Raw genomic sequence first — 15,002 nt, 5'->3', positions numbered from 1 at the left:
CAGCTGGAGATTTAGAAGGTGTTTAGTCACATAACAGCCACTATTATTTTGCTGCCGTCCTGCAGCTGAAATGAGATGCTGGTGGAGCAGAGGGATGTGTGGGGGGCTCTCCATCTGCAGCCTCTCCAGCTTTTACCACTCCTCTCATCATCTTGACACTTGGGTTTAATTTGCAGAATTCTATCTGTCTTTGCCAGGCTGTGGGGAAGGGCGCTGGGTTATGGAGTGGAAAATAGGCTTGGTAAGAAATGGGCATTACAAGGTAGGGACCAATTTCCATGTTGTGCCTTTTTTTCCCTGTAAATACTCGGGGTCAAACCCTACACTCGTCTCTCAGGCAAAACCAGCAGTGATTTCAGGGGGACTTGGTGCCAGAAAAGCTAAAATATTGGATTAATGTAAGGGCACTGCCCTGTGAATCTGCACATGTCACTCCAATCATTCAGGCTGTTGGATTTATACTCTGTTGTGTTCTAGTTCCTGGTAACTGAGCTGAATTTTAACTCTTTGGACCAGGATTTTGCCACGGTGCTTGCACCAGGCTTTTTAAGAATATCTCATCTAAAGAAGTTCACCAGCTCCAGTGGATGAATCAAGGGCAAAAATAAACCATTAATAAATTTATTACTGGAGACCTCTGAGAAAAAAAAAATAATTGTACAGCAAAATTTTAGAAGGATTAAGAGTGCAGGGATGAGAACAAATTCCTGGAGAGATATATTAGTGCTCCAAAAAAGCTTGGGAAGGCTTTCTTTCATGGGACATGTGGTTCTTCAACTGCTGCTTCTATGCAGTTGTATTTGGATAGTGGTGTGTAAATAAACAGAACAGAAAAGCTACTTTAAAAAGGTTATTAAAGCTGCAAAATCAGGGCTCACGAGTAAAGAAAGATTGTGCACCTTCAGCAGGATATCACTTTGACAAAATAGCTCCAGGGAGAGCTCACACCCCCTTCCAGTACCTAAAGGGACTCCAAGAGAGCTGGAAGGGGATTTTGGACAAGGGCCTGGAGGGACAGGACAAGGGGAATGACTTCAGACTGTCAGAAGTCAGGGTTAGATGGGATACTGGGAAGGAGTTCTTGGCTGTGAAGGTGGTGAGACCCTGGCACAGGCTGCCCAGAGAAGCTGCTGCCCCATCCCTGGGAGTGTCCCAGGTCAGGTTGGACAGGGCTTGGAGCAGCCTGGTCTGGTGGAAGGACACTGCCTGATCCAGTAAATGTTTACTCGTACAACAAACCAAGACAGGCAGTTCCCAGCAACATCCTCCTGATGCCTTTTACTTTTAGGATGCTGAGAGCTTTTGTACCCTTGGCTTTGTCTTAACAACTTGTGCCTGTCTGGGGTCCCTCAGAGAGAACCAAACAGTTTGTCTGTGCCAACAAGTGTGTTTTGAAGGCACCAGAGAAGAAGTGAGTTCAGAGGGAAATGCCAAGGCAGGAGGGCGGTGCCTTTGCCAGGCTCAGCAAGTGTCTGCTCAGATCAAAGTGGAAAACAGCTGGAAAAAGTGCAAGGAAAAAGGGGAACCAGACCTAATGCCATGGGGAAGGCAGTGTCAAAAGGATGGATAAGGCCAAGGAAGGAGTTGGGAAGCCCATTTTAGTTTCTACTTTCCGGATGAGCGTGGCAAGTTCTCTCCCCGTCTTCATTTCTCTCCCCAGAGATTTGGGCAGGTCGTGGCATTGGATTGCAGCTGGATGGACAGGAAAAAGGGTGGAGTTGGTGGAGTTCAGAGACCAGACAGTTCTGTGGTAACTATTAAAGTTCACTTCGTTAATTCAAAGTTCACCCAACCAAAATTCGTGTCTGAACACGTAAATGGTAATTGTCAGTTTGACATTTGTTTGATCATCTGGCCGTCCAAGTCTCCTCGAGCTGGGCATGGCAGGCAGTTCATCCATCAGCATTCCTATCAGGTAGGTGTAGTTCTTCTTCTGGAATTAAAAATATGCTGCCTTCCAGCCAGATGCCATTTTCTTTATTATTTATTTGTGCTAGTAAGTAAATTGAAAATTGTGGGGTTTTTTTTTAAGGGAGAGGAGCTGCTGCAGCCTTGTGCCATTAAGTTGTCAGAGCTGAGCAGATGGAGCACGAAGCATTTCTGCAAAGTTGTTCTCACTGGTCTCATTTGGGAAAAAAAGTCTCACCTGCAAGAGAAAGGGATGAAATCTTTAATGGAACAGGGCAGGTTTCTTGCTGTGTACAGACTGATTGAAAGTAGTTGATCTGTTCTTTATTTTTTTTACTCTTTAACCAGCTCTCCTTTGCTGAAAGAGTGTAGGTTTGAATTAAATATTAGGAAGAAATTCTTGGCTGTGAGGGTGGGCAGGCCCTGGCACAGGTTGCCCAGAGAAGCTGTGGCTGCCCCATCCCTGGAAGTGTTCAGGGTCAGGTTGGACAGGGCTTGGAGCATCCTGGGATAGTGGAAGGTGTCCCTGCCCATGGCAGGGGATGGAACGAGATGATTTTCAGGTCCCTCCCAACCCAGACCATTCTGGGATTTTATGAATGAGGAATGTCGTTGTTGGCCCCATTCCATGCTGGGCAATGGGAAGAGCAGGGTGGCAGGAAGGTGTGGAAGAGTGGAATGAGTTTGCCTTAGGGAAGAAGGCGATGACAAATCTGTGCTGAGCTGCATCAGCTGCAGGATGCACTTAACCTTTCACTGTACCTACAGAAAGAGCCTCCTCACTGTGGATTTACAATTTCCACGCTCGTGCAGATACACCAAGCTGGCCTTTTGTTGCCTCACAGCACTCTGTGGGTGGGATGAAGGCCTTGTCCTGGCTGGAGGAAGGCAGAGCAAACCCAGCATCCAGAGCAGGCATTTGCAGTGCTCAGGAAGGGCTGCTGTCTTTGCTTCTTGGCTCCATTCCCCTGGGCCCCCTGGATCTGTCTGATGCACAGGATCGCTTGCAGTGGGGACTGTCACCTGCTGCAGTGGGGACCTTGTCCTTAAATGTCTTCTCTGGCTCCTGAGATAGGGATGTCTCTGATCTCAGGCAGATGTGAAAGCAATTAATAGCATCTGTCAGATCAAAATCTTTTCATCCTCTGAGCATGACTGATGTTTTCTGATTTCCCAGAGTGAAGTTTGGTGCAGCCCTCTCGGCCTGTTGCAGTTAAGGAATTGCAGGTGTAGTGGCTTGGGGAGGTTACCAGGTTAGTTCTTAACCATAAAACCATCCTTCATCAGTCCTTTGCCCTGCACTTGGGGGAGGGTGTGTGGGATCCTGGGTGCCACATTTTTACCACTGGTCTGGTGGTGACAGTGGGGAATTATTAAATGAGAAGGTGATGGATGAACTCTCCATTCCTGTTCTGAAATGAAGAGGTAAATGCTGGATTTGGAAATAAAGGGAGATGGGCAGGGATGAGCGATAAAGTGCCACGGAAAAAACCAGAATTGCTTTAACTGCTGATTAAAAGAGAGAATATGATTAAAACAAGCTGATAAGATGAAACCAAAGTGACAAGATAAAGCAGCAGGGCATCCAAGAGGGGAAGGGGAAGGCAGAACCGATGGCAGGAGGGCATGAATTATTGATTGAAATCTCCACCAGAAGTCTTTGCATTTTCTTATCTGGGAAGGGAGAGAATGAATGAGAAGCGAACAGAATTATTAAGCAGCTTTATCACTGCATTGGAGTGGATAATTAGGCAATTAGGATTACTAAAAGTTGGCAAAGCAAGAGGCCTGGAGGTCTTGTGCTCCTGATTCTAGAGGGGGGTGGTGAGGGAAGCAGGGAAAAGCCTTTGGCCAGAGATTTGATGGTGCATTATGGTCAGATGGAAAGGCAGATTTTGAAGGGGAAAGCTGGGCAAAAATGACTAAAAATAGCGCATTGTGAGTGTCTCAATTCATCCTGGGCTGCTCTGACACCACTGCCAGACAACCGTGCTCCTCCTCTGCGCTCCTGACCAGCGTAATCTTCAGCTATATGTTATTTAAAATCAATTTGCAGAGATGCAGACATTATATAAATCACTGAGGAAATGTCAGATTATGTATTGTAATTTGCAGAAGTGCTCCACACTGATCTTCCTTAGCTCCCCATGAAACCAAGGGATCAGAATTAAGCCGAGGCAGAGTTTGGACTGTTCACCATCCTTAAAATGCCATGGAAGATGAGCCAGCACTGCAGACACTTGTTAGTAATTCACACCCAGAGACTGTTGTAATATCTTCAGGACATTCGGTGATCAGGGAAGGAGAAAAAAAGGGATGATGAAAAATACATGGAGTAGAGTATTTCTTACTAATTATTTGCTTGGCCTTGTTGGAAAGTCACCCGGTGTTCTTGGAGAGCGTTGCCTGTTCATGAGAAGGTGCCAACCACAATGTTCCTCTTCCAGGACCAAGTTCAGAATATTAATCATGGATAATGATGCATAATTAGAGTCTGAAGCCCAGAGTTAATTGATGGTAGCTGCTTAGCATAGATATAAATTCTGACTTGAAAATAGTGCCTTGTCTCCCGCCCACACCCCACAGGGTCCCCAGATGGGTAAGGAATTGTTGCAGTAAGTGCTTGATTTGGATGACACGGTGACCTGCCATTTCCTCAAAGTTGTTGAAGCAGTTTTGTGCATTAGTGACGTGAGAAGTGTTTGTAATTCATGGTAATCCAGAGCTCCTTGACTTGTCCTGGCCCCAGCCTGACAGGCTGCAGAGTCCAGGACCTTGACTGTGACGGCTCCGCGCTCTCCGCTCCTTCCCAGGAGAGGTGAATCCACTGCTGCCACACACCAGTGCAGCTCTGCCACGACATTCAGGGGTTTTTTGACCTCCTGCTGCCTTAATCTCATGAACTTGGGGCCATTATTTTCCTCTAGCAGAGGTCAGAGGCTGTGACCCAGCCAGCCAGGCTGTGGCCGCATTGGAGCATCCCTTGGACAGCCACCCAATCTGGGTGAAATCACCTTGGGTTGTTTTTCCTGTGGCCTGGGTTGGTTCCCAGAGGCATCTGACACGTGCTCTGCGTGGCTGAAAACGAGCTTGGTTTTAATAATAAGCAATTACGTGATGGCAAACAAAGATTTGTGCTGTGGGGTGTGCGGGTCCCAGCGGACGCGCCGCCGTTGTTCTGTGGAGCAGAGGGGAACGAAGCCAGAGCTTGTGTTTGCTGGAAATAGGGAATAGAACATTATTAGATCAGCCCCTGCCTCTGCCTTGGCAGAAACACTCCAGAGTTAATTGCTGCTTTAGAGCAGCGTTGTTCAGCTGCAGGAAAGTGGGTCGGCTGTTGAGGAGATCGCTGATCCCATATCATTGCTGGGAAAGACAGAAAAATAGGCCTTGTGCTCAGCTTGACTTTGGGCCAGCCGAGCAGCACAGTGGCTTCCATCGGCGGTGGGCACACACTGGGGGTACCTGTGCAGCTGTCTGGGGACACAGCTCTGCACAGGGCACGCCAGTCCAAAGCCCTGTGGTCCTGAAGCTGTGGGTGTCACCGTGGGACTGAGCCACTCCTGGCAGTGTCACACCTGGAAACCCAGCTGAGAAACCTGGCCCGGGGGGGCCACGAATTCCCTTCCTCTCCAGTATTCCGCTGGGAGCGACTTCAAGGCACTCGGGATGGTGATGGCACCTCCATAAATTGAGTTTACTCTGGCTTAGTCCATGCAGGGCAGGACTAATGGTGGGAAGAGCTGATAAAAGCAGACCCCTTGTCCTCTCCTAGTGCTGTGGGTGTCTCTCTCCTGGATAATTCCTCTTTTTTCCCAGGCCCTTGCCAGATGTGAGTCTGTGTGTGTGCACCTGTGCCTGTTTCTCATGTTTTCACCTCTAGGTAATTCAGGATCCTTCTGTTTGGAAAAGTGTTAACATTACTGACACTTAAAAGGGAAGTGTTCAAATCACTTTGAACTTGGGGTGCTGTATCTGAGGCATAAAATAACCATTTACTGCTGGCCCCTCCCCACTCACAGCAAGGCTCCTTTCTCAATAATAATAACCCTAATACTGCTAATGCAAGCTTTGAAAGGACCTTCTGTAACAAAGCAGAACCTCAGAGAACTTACATTAACTCTTAGGAAAAGAAACTCGCTGTTCTGGCTGTGTAAATTTACTTGGTTTGCCAGTTTAGCACCTCCAGTTTAGCTCCCCCAGCCCTTTGGTGGCTTCCCAGAGCAGGCAGTGGCTCTTCCAGAAAAGCAAGGGAATAAAAGACAGGGAATAATACTTTTTATACTTTTTAAGCCATCATTACAGGCTGTACCAAGTAGAAAGAAGAATACCTATGTGGAGGAGGCCAGTGGAAGGGGATACCTGCACTATCAGATTTTCTTCTTGTCCTTGTGTGAGAAGTAAAAATCCACAACCTGAAATACTGTTTTTATATTCCTCTTGTAACCACTCTGAAGGTGTGAATTGCTCAGGCAAAAGTTGAGCAGCTTGCCTGCCAACTCACTCGAAGAGTTGCTCGTGTTGATTTTCAGCTGCATTTGCTCTTGCTCAGGAATGAGAGGGAATCTAATGTAAAGTCTTATCAGCTTGTCAAGTTAATTACTGTCTGTTTTAATATTATCATTATCACTCGTTACTAATTAATGTAAGTAACATGATTACAGCTTTTTTGTCTTATTTTTCAGTGAGAAGCTGGATGGAGAAGCTGAAAGATAAGGTAGGAGGCTCAGCGTTTCAATTCCTTTCAAAGCAAAACATGTTTACTTGCAGGAATAAATAAACTCCTGTCAGTGCAGTTCTTTATCTGTACAAAGACAATTGAGAAAGGGCTTCAAAATTTATCTGGGAGGCAAATGAACCAGGTGCTGTTGGTATATGGTGGTGTGAATCCACAATACAGCCCTGATGGGCAGCAAGTTAAGAGCAGAAGGAGGGACAGGGGTATTTGATTGATTCCTCTGCACCAGAAAATGACCTTGTTGTGAGACAACCAGAGTTAGTTTTTTAGTGCCCCTTAACTTATCCTAGAATAGTTTGAGGTTGAAGGGACCTTTAAAAGGCCATCTAGTCCAACCCCCACTGCATTGAGCAGGAACATCTTCCCCTAGATCAGGGTCAGGTTGCTCTGACAGGGTGCTGTCCAACCTGACCTCGAGTGTTTCCAGGGAGCCCAGGGTAAGGAACTTTTCTCCACACCTTTTCTCTAAGTGCTAAGCTTGATTCTGAATCCAAATCAGGAGATTTTTGGTGCTCCTCTCTGCCTGTGTGCCATGTGTCTTGGACAAAACATCCCCTCCCTCCATGTGCACGAAGAGCTGCAAAGGAAGGAAAAAAAGAGTAAACACAAGAAGACTGAGAAGATAACATGCCCTGATCATTTCTCCCTGGCATCACAGGGGGTAATCCACTGGAATCAAGAGCTGTGCCATCCACAGGCAGTGATGGTTTTTTAGCCTCTGCTGCCCTGGAGCAAATATTAACATTTTGAAACAGTTGTGAAGCCTTCCAAATGTTGTGCTGCTGGTGCCAGAGCTCCGAAGCTGGAAATGAAGGTGGCAGTGGTTGTTTTAAGGCAAGAACATTTTGTCAGTCAACAAGACTTGGAAATTCTTGAACAGGGTCGGAGTCAATAGATGAAAAAAAACATCACAAGGAAACTCTGTAAAATACATCTGTGAGCTTAAGCTCACCCAAGGAGCCCAGCCTTCCTCACCAAGGTTCAGCAGCACTTTACCATCGAGTCAGAGCAGAGAGATGGGGTCTGGGTATCAATTTTCCAGGACAGGGGAGTGGAAGGGTTTAAGTGGGTTCCTGCCCAGCCTTTTTTGAGTTGCTTTTCTACCCACACTAGGAAGGAGGAATGTCTGGTACGAGCTCTGCTCGTGGCAGAGCTCTTTGGCCTGGGATTCAGCCCGAGCGGACGCTGAAAGGACAGAGAATGGTTTTCCCAGTGAAGGTAAAGAGCAGACACCAGGGCTGGTTGGGTGCCTGGAGCGAATGCAAGCATGCACAGGGCACCTGCCCATGCCAGCACGTGGCACACACGAGCTTGGGGACATCACTGTGTTCTCACTGAAGTGCAGCTTTCACTTCTTTCCTCGTGGCGCCTTGGCCTCCTCTGTCCTTCCCCTTTGCAGAGGGGGTGCTTGTTCCGTGTTCCAACCTCTTGCAGGTCGATCCTGGACTGCCTGGCAGTGCCCAGCACAAGCACTGGTGTAACTGAGGATCCACTGGTGTCCACTTAAAAGAGAGATTTGGCCCTGAGCCATCTCCCTCCTTTGGGGAACAGCAGGCACGTGGAGGCAAACCTTTCACCTGGCTCACATTTTCCCTCAGAAAAGCCCAGACAAAAAGCACTCTCCCACCCCCAACCCAGTGCTGGTGTAGCAAATAAACCTGTCCACCCCATTCCCTCCTCTTCTTTGTTGAGTTTATCAGCACCAGTTATATGTGCCCTACTCATTTGCCCCTTCCCTCTGTTTTACAATCCCTCCATCCAGAAGAGTGTCCTGGCATGTGATGGCCCATGACATCCCTGAGAGATACATCCTTCTGTGGGACCAGGAGCAAGGGTCAGGGACAGGTTTCTGTCTGGTCTCCTGCAAACACTGTGCAAGTGTTGCATTTGGTGTGGTGAATAATGGAGATGAGGTCCCCCTGAGGTTGTCTTGCTGTTATCTCAGAGCCCAGGAAGGTCACGGTCGTGGACTGGGTGCATTAAAAGCACCCCTGAAGAAGCTACATCTTCCCCATGGGAAAGGGTCAAAAACATGGCTTTGGAGCTGCCTGTGAAGTGGGGTTTTCTGTCAGGCAAGTGCAGAAGCTCTCAGGAGTTGGGCTGCACAACACAGAAGAGCTGGGTCTGCATCACACCTTTTGGGGTATAAAACACTGATCTGGGTTTTGGGGGAAACCCCTAAAAGGCCATGGGCAGGTCAGGTGTGATAAAGGCTCACAGACAGGCTAAGGAGTTTGTTGTATTAAAAGTAGTGATTTCTACGTGGAAACTCAACTGGGCAGCAGCTAAAAAGCCATCTCCAGTCACTGCCTGTGCCAGCAGCAAAGTTCCAGAAATAGAAAACCCCACGCTGCACTAATTAGGTCACCCAATTAAGGCACCTTAATTGCCTCGCAGAGATAGAGCCTTTTTAGCTGTGTTCTCACTAACCTCCTTTTTTTTTCTTCAGGAGCTGGGTGCAGGGGTGCAGCCCCCTCCCAGCACCTGTGCTGAAGGGGGGATGGGTTTTCTGGGAGGGTGTTGGGGAACCTGGACAATGCAGCTGAAGATCCCTCAAGCCTTGGGATCCAGACACAGAGGTGTTACTATTTAAAGCACTGAGTAGGGTTTGGGAGAGCTACCCAGCCCTTGTTAGCATTGTGTCTGCCCTAGGTGAAAGCAGTTATTTTCATTCTCCAGGTAAGGATACAAAGGCAGGGCAGGGCACCTGAGTAGCTTCTTTTTTTTTTTTTTTTTTTCCCCCCCCCTCTCCCACTACGTGAATTATGGAAGAAAGGAGTAATTCTGGTGTAAGTGTGTGCTGTGGCTCTGTGCTGCCGTTTGGGAGTGCAGATGAAGATGAGTGGTTGTAAGCAATGGGCTGTGAGGCTCTCTAAGAGCTGGCTGATAGTCCTCAGCATTGCTGCATCTGTCCCTTGGCAGGTGTAAACTCTGTTTTGGGGGGTGGAGATGGCTTAAGGTGAAGCTGTAGTGGCACAGCAGAGTGAAGGAAGGCAGAGCTTCTGGGGGAGGGGGCCAGGCTGTACCTGCCTCCCTTGCAACAGTGGGCCCCCCAGCCCCAATTAGGTGAGGATGCTGAAGCAGTCTGGCACTTACAAAATTTAGGTTCATTTTCGTTTAAAGCAGTAAAATATATAAAATAACAAGCGCTCGGGAATATTTTCTTAAGGGTTTAAAACGTTTAGATGTGTCATTTTTAAATTAGTCTTGCTATCTATATGGTTTTTTTAACGGGCAGTGCAAACATGCAGATCACAGCAATGGAATTAGAGCTGATTTACTTTTGCTGTGCCTCCCTTAGGGCCAGCTGAAGGTGTGTGTGCCCTCCCTCTGTGTCACCATCCTGCCCCCATGCAAGTGACCCCTTCCCATGCGAAGAAAAAGTTTTTGGCTCAAAGGTTTTGAGTACAAAGTGGAAGAGACCCGGGCTGGGCTGGGCACAGAGAGGGCAGGGTGTCCCTGCCCATGGCAGGGGGTTTGGAATGAGATGATTTTTAAGATCTCTTCGAACCCAAACCATTCTGTGATCCACCTGTGCCTTTATCTGTGATGGTAGTGGTACGTGGGGAGCTCAGAGCAGCACTCAGCCTGCTTTGCACAGCATCTGGTGAGGCTGTTTGCGTGGTCACAGATCTTTGGTGTGACTTGAGACTGCCTGGCCTTGGTGGTTGAGGTTTTCCTTTGCACTTACACCCATATTGATGGAGACTTCACCCAAATTGTTCCTTCTCCTAAATCTGGGCAAGCACTGCAGGTTCTCAACTATCAACAGTGCACATCTGTTAGAAAAAGCTGAGGGTGAGGGAGCTGTGGTGGTTTGACAGCTTGGTCCTGGAGTGGGGCTGGCTGGGGCTTGCTTAGCCCCTGGGACCAGGGCTCACCCCATGCAGGGAGGTGGGAGGGACTCAAATCCAGTAAACTTCGAGGAAAGCACCACAGGGACACATTTCAACCCTAGAACTGCTGAAAACCGACTCTGAAAGGATGGCCTGGTGAAGTGCTGCTCTGCTTCTCCCTCCCACTCAGGCAGGATACATGTCGGGGATGCTGGTTCCCGTGGGAGTGGGAATAGCCGGAGCCCTGTTCATCCTGGGAGCGCTCTACAGCATCAAGATCATGAACCGCCGGAGGAGAAACGGCTCCAAGAGACATAAAAGGAAGGTATGGAAACCCCAAAGAAAGACCCCCAACCCCACCAGTCCTCCCATGAACCCTCTTGGCTGTAAAGCCAGCACAGTCTGGGGATGATTGAAGTGCCCAGGATGTCTTGGTTACGGGATGGGAGGGATCCAAATGCTCTCCTTTTTGCATGTGGAGCTCTTTTCATGTCTCTTTTTCCCCCCCAGCAGAGGGAGTTTAACAGCATGCAGGACCGAGTCATGCTCTTGGCTGACAGCTCCGAAGATGAATTTTGAACCGGACTGCAGTGCCCTTGTGACTTTTCCAAGGAAGGGAGGGAGAGGGAGAAGAAGAACAAGAAGAAGTGACTCTGTGCTGCATCCCTGCTCTCTCCACCGCCCCAGGGCCCCAGCAGGGCTCAGTGCCCTGGCCAAGGCATGCTACGCTCTTCGTGTCCCGCCAGTGATGTTTGTTTGGTACAGTAGTGGAGATTTCACATTTCAGATCCACAGCGCGTCTCGTTACAAGCTGGAGCTGATCCATATGGATGATTATTTCCCTCTCACCCCTGGTGTACTGTTTTGGTCCTGGCTGGCAGTAATCTAATCATAACAATAGCTCTCACCTAACCCGGGAATGGAAATCTTTACTGTGAATGACTGCTGTCCAATTAATTTTAAATGTTACATTACCTGAGCTAGAGTTCATTAGTGCTGAGATTAGCTGCTCTGCTTAATTAATGAGTTGTACACCTGAGCTGTGTCCCTGGCCACCATGAGAAGTGCCCATGTACAGTGTCCTTGATTGGGTTTGAAGCACATTTCTGCACTTGGGTGCCCGACTCTCACCCCTGCTCTCTCCCCTCAGCTCTGCTCCACACTGCTTGGAGACACACGGGAATGGCCTCAGCACTTGATTTCCCCACAGAAATCCTGTCCATTTTCAACCAGCACTGTCTGTTACAGCACAATAAATACCAGCGCTCGCCTCCTGACGGGTGGCCTTGCATGGATCTCTCAGCTTTTGGTCGGTGCAGGTCAGGGAAGAGGCAGGTCAGAGGCTTCCTCAGCTCCTGCCCCCTGTTTGAGGGGCACTAGTTAGTGGTTCATCTCTTTCCAAGGCTGCATTCCCATAGAGATGAAAGTGGAGCATCTGCCCCATTTACCCGCTGGAAATTGCATTTTCAGCCCCTGGAAGCAGCACCAACAGCAGCACCTTTGGGGGATTTGGGTGGGTCTCGTGTTATAGAATCACAGAGTGGTTTGGGTTGGAAGGGACCTTCAAGACCATCTCATTCCACCCCCCCTTCCACTATCCCAGGTTGCTCCAAGCTATGTCCAACCTGGCCTGGAACACTTCTGGGGATGGGGCAGCCACAGCTTCTCTGGGTAACTGCTCTCCAGCCCCACAGGGTACAGAAAGGCACTAAAGGTTGTGGAGCAGGGGACTGTCACTTTGAGGGATTCATGGCTAGCAGTGGGAAAGCAGCCACAGCTGGAGAGGTGTTTGATGTGAAATGGCCACACTGGGAACCCTTGGCCGTGGTGGGGAAGGTGGAGCTGTAGGACAGGTGGATTCAGGGGTCGTGGAGGTGAAGCCAAGGGTGGCACAGGGTGAGGGCAAGCTGCTGTGCTGCCTGGGTTAGCCCTGAGTTACAGGGGGAGGCACAGCCAGTGCCTGAGATGTCACAGGCACCAGAGAGGGGGAGGCTGATGTTGCTTTGCACAGAAACGCTGCCAAAATAGCGGGAAAAAGGGCTGGGTTACTTGATCTCCGCTGCTGGTTATGGGGTTACTTCAATCTGACCTTTTGTGCAGAACATCCACGTTTCTGAGGTGGGAATCACTGTTTTGTGGGGAATCAGCCTTTGTGCAAGGAACAGTGACTGTTGCCAGAGGAGGCCTGATGAGAGGAATAAGGGCAGACCACACATCTGTGAGATTAAATCCCACTGAGCCTTTGAAGAAGTGGAGGGAGGAGAGTTTGAGGAGGGGCAGGTGCAGGATTTCATTCCTTGTGAAGGTGGAAAGATGGTGGAAGGTAGATGTTGATGATGGGAAGCAAATGCCTCATGGCAGTGTGAGTGGGATTGCAAGATAGAGAGGACATTGGGAAGCCCCTCCTCAGGCTGAGTTCTCTTTGAGGAGGTCAGGGCCTCGTCTGGACATTAAGACCAGGAGACTGGTCCATCAGCGTGCTGGGGAAGGTCTTCATACCCCAGTCCCCCCAGGTCAGGCTTTCCCAGACAGGGCTCCACAGTGCATCTCTCCCTTTTTGTTCCTGAAACTTTCACCAGGAGAATCTTGCCCTGCTAAAATCAGCCCACATCTGTAACAGGCACTGAGGGGCAATTCACCAAGTCCAGGTGCCCCTTCCCGAAATTAAAGCCTCTTTCTCCCGTAATAAGCGATCACTCCAAGTTAAGGTGAAGTTTTCCTTCCAGACTCATTTGTCCCTATTTCTTTCTCATTCCTAAGCCTCTTGGAGGTGCTCAGGAAGTGTTAGCAGTCCAGGTGAGCGTTGCTGACTGCCTTGCAGCATTGGAAATCAGGATATGTCGTCCCTTGGGCTCTTTGGTGATTTATTCCTGGCAAGGCACAGTGGGGGCTGCAAAGTGAAACGACTTCTCCATTCCAGGTTGCTGGAGTTCATCTTCAGAAAGGCTTGTTTTTCAGGTACAGTGCCAGGCAGGCTGGAAATGAGACTCAGGCAGCTGCAAGGTGGTCTTGAAGTGCTTTACCCTGGCCCAGCATGGGAGGCACAGGGAATCAGCAGTGATAAAGGGGCTTGGCCTCTGCAAGAGGGAGCCTGTCTTGGAGCATAAGTTGTGTTTAGTGTCCAGTAAAATGCAGAGCTGCTGGGCCTGTCAGGAGGAGGAGGGGGGATGGCTGAGCAAGGCTGCAGGCTGCTGGTTTAAGTGCCCCAGCTCTGGCAGCACAGGAGGATCTTTCTGGATGGGCTGTCAGTTTGATGGATTGGGAAGGCGGGTGGGGAGGTGCCATGGCCTCTGGTTGTGCTAATAAATCCACAGTTTGGGAAACACTGTGGCTTTCTGCAGTGGCAATCAGTCTCCCATGTCTTCAGCTTAACCTGGAAGGCAGTTGGACAGTCAGAACCAGCCTTGGATCCCAGGGAAGCTTGTGGGAGCCTTTGGAGCACAGAAGGGTTTCCTGCAGTGCCCCCAGCATCGGTGCAGTTTGTGAAGGTCCTGAGAGCACAAGCATCATTCAGCTCCTTCTCATCCAAGGCCAGTAGACTTTGGATTGGGCTCTTACAATTATTCTCTATACAATTCCTGGAGTTTAATTCATTTCCTTGAACACAGATGGCAGGGGGAGGGCAGGAGGGGTTAAGGTGGGAGCTGAAGCTCCAGCAGCTTAACGCTCTGCTGATTTAATCTGTACCTCTGCACTGCCAAACAAGCAGATTCTTTTGAGAGAGACAGGACAGGAAAAGCAGCCAAGAAGGATCCTCCTCATCCTCATCCTCTGTGGGTGAACTGCAAGCCCCTGAGTGCTGAGGTGACACGGGCACGGCTGCAACAGTGACTTCACTGCAGCAATAAAATAATCCCTCGACTGACACAAGACAAGCCCCTCGCCTCTGTTTTGCATTTTCCTGATAGCACAAGCCAGAATTTCCTGAAGGCATCACACAACAGCATCTCTAGCCCCATTTCTGATTCTCCCATTTCCCAGGAGGAACCAGGCTGGTGTGCAGCTCTTGCCCTGATGAAACGCACCTCTTCTATACAGCTGCTGATTTTTAAAGGTGTCTCCAAGGCCAGATGTTCCCCCTTGGTGAGGTTTCTCTGGACTGCACTGCTTCCATAGGGTGATGTTAGCAGTCCTCATGCTTCCTTGTGGTTTTCTATTTCGGACAGGAACAACTCCTCATACTGTTAACTATGGAATGTAGCACTTTGTTAAATGAAAACGTTGGGAAATAAAAAGCTGTCCATCATAGCTGACTCTGAGCACCTCGTCTCCCTGGTCTGTGGGTCATGGCATTCTCTGTCTCTCAGGTAAAGCTGTCAGGTGATCACTTGGAAGATCTGAGTGTTGTGTTTTCTGTCTCCACACTGCGTGGCCTGTGCAAGGACTCAGGCTGGGCTTGCAGGGGTGATAGGAGCCCTGGGGAACCTCAGCCTGGGACTTTTTGGGTGGGATTTACCAGGGCATAGGTGTCTGCCATAGGCTGTGATGAATAACACCCCAAAGTCCCATGGTATGATTGC

The 15,002-nt window shown here is 49.2% G+C and overlaps 1 protein-coding gene across 1 annotated transcript in view; it reads left to right on the top strand.

The window, feature by feature from the left end:
• ARMH4 (armadillo like helical domain containing 4) overlaps positions 1-14,741 on the top strand; it is a 62,487-nt gene extending 47,746 nt beyond the window's left edge. The window contains 4 exon segments of the mRNA XM_050336249.1: positions 6,594-6,625; positions 7,760-7,864; positions 10,673-10,807; positions 10,993-14,741. Coding sequence (XP_050192206.1) covers positions 6,594-6,625; positions 7,760-7,864; positions 10,673-10,807; positions 10,993-11,061 — 341 coding nt within the window. The 3' untranslated portion in view covers positions 11,062-14,741.
• The last annotated feature ends 261 nt before the right edge of the window (positions 14,742-15,002 follow it).

Source organism: Myiozetetes cayanensis, unplaced genomic scaffold, assembly GCF_022539395.1.
Source record: "Myiozetetes cayanensis isolate MyiCay16 unplaced genomic scaffold, myiCay2020 scf6-25, whole genome shotgun sequence".
Lineage (NCBI taxonomy): Eukaryota > Metazoa > Chordata > Aves > Passeriformes > Tyrannidae > Myiozetetes > Myiozetetes cayanensis.
The sequence above is the reverse complement of the archived record's forward strand: the minus strand, read 5'-3'. Positions and strand labels throughout refer to the sequence as shown.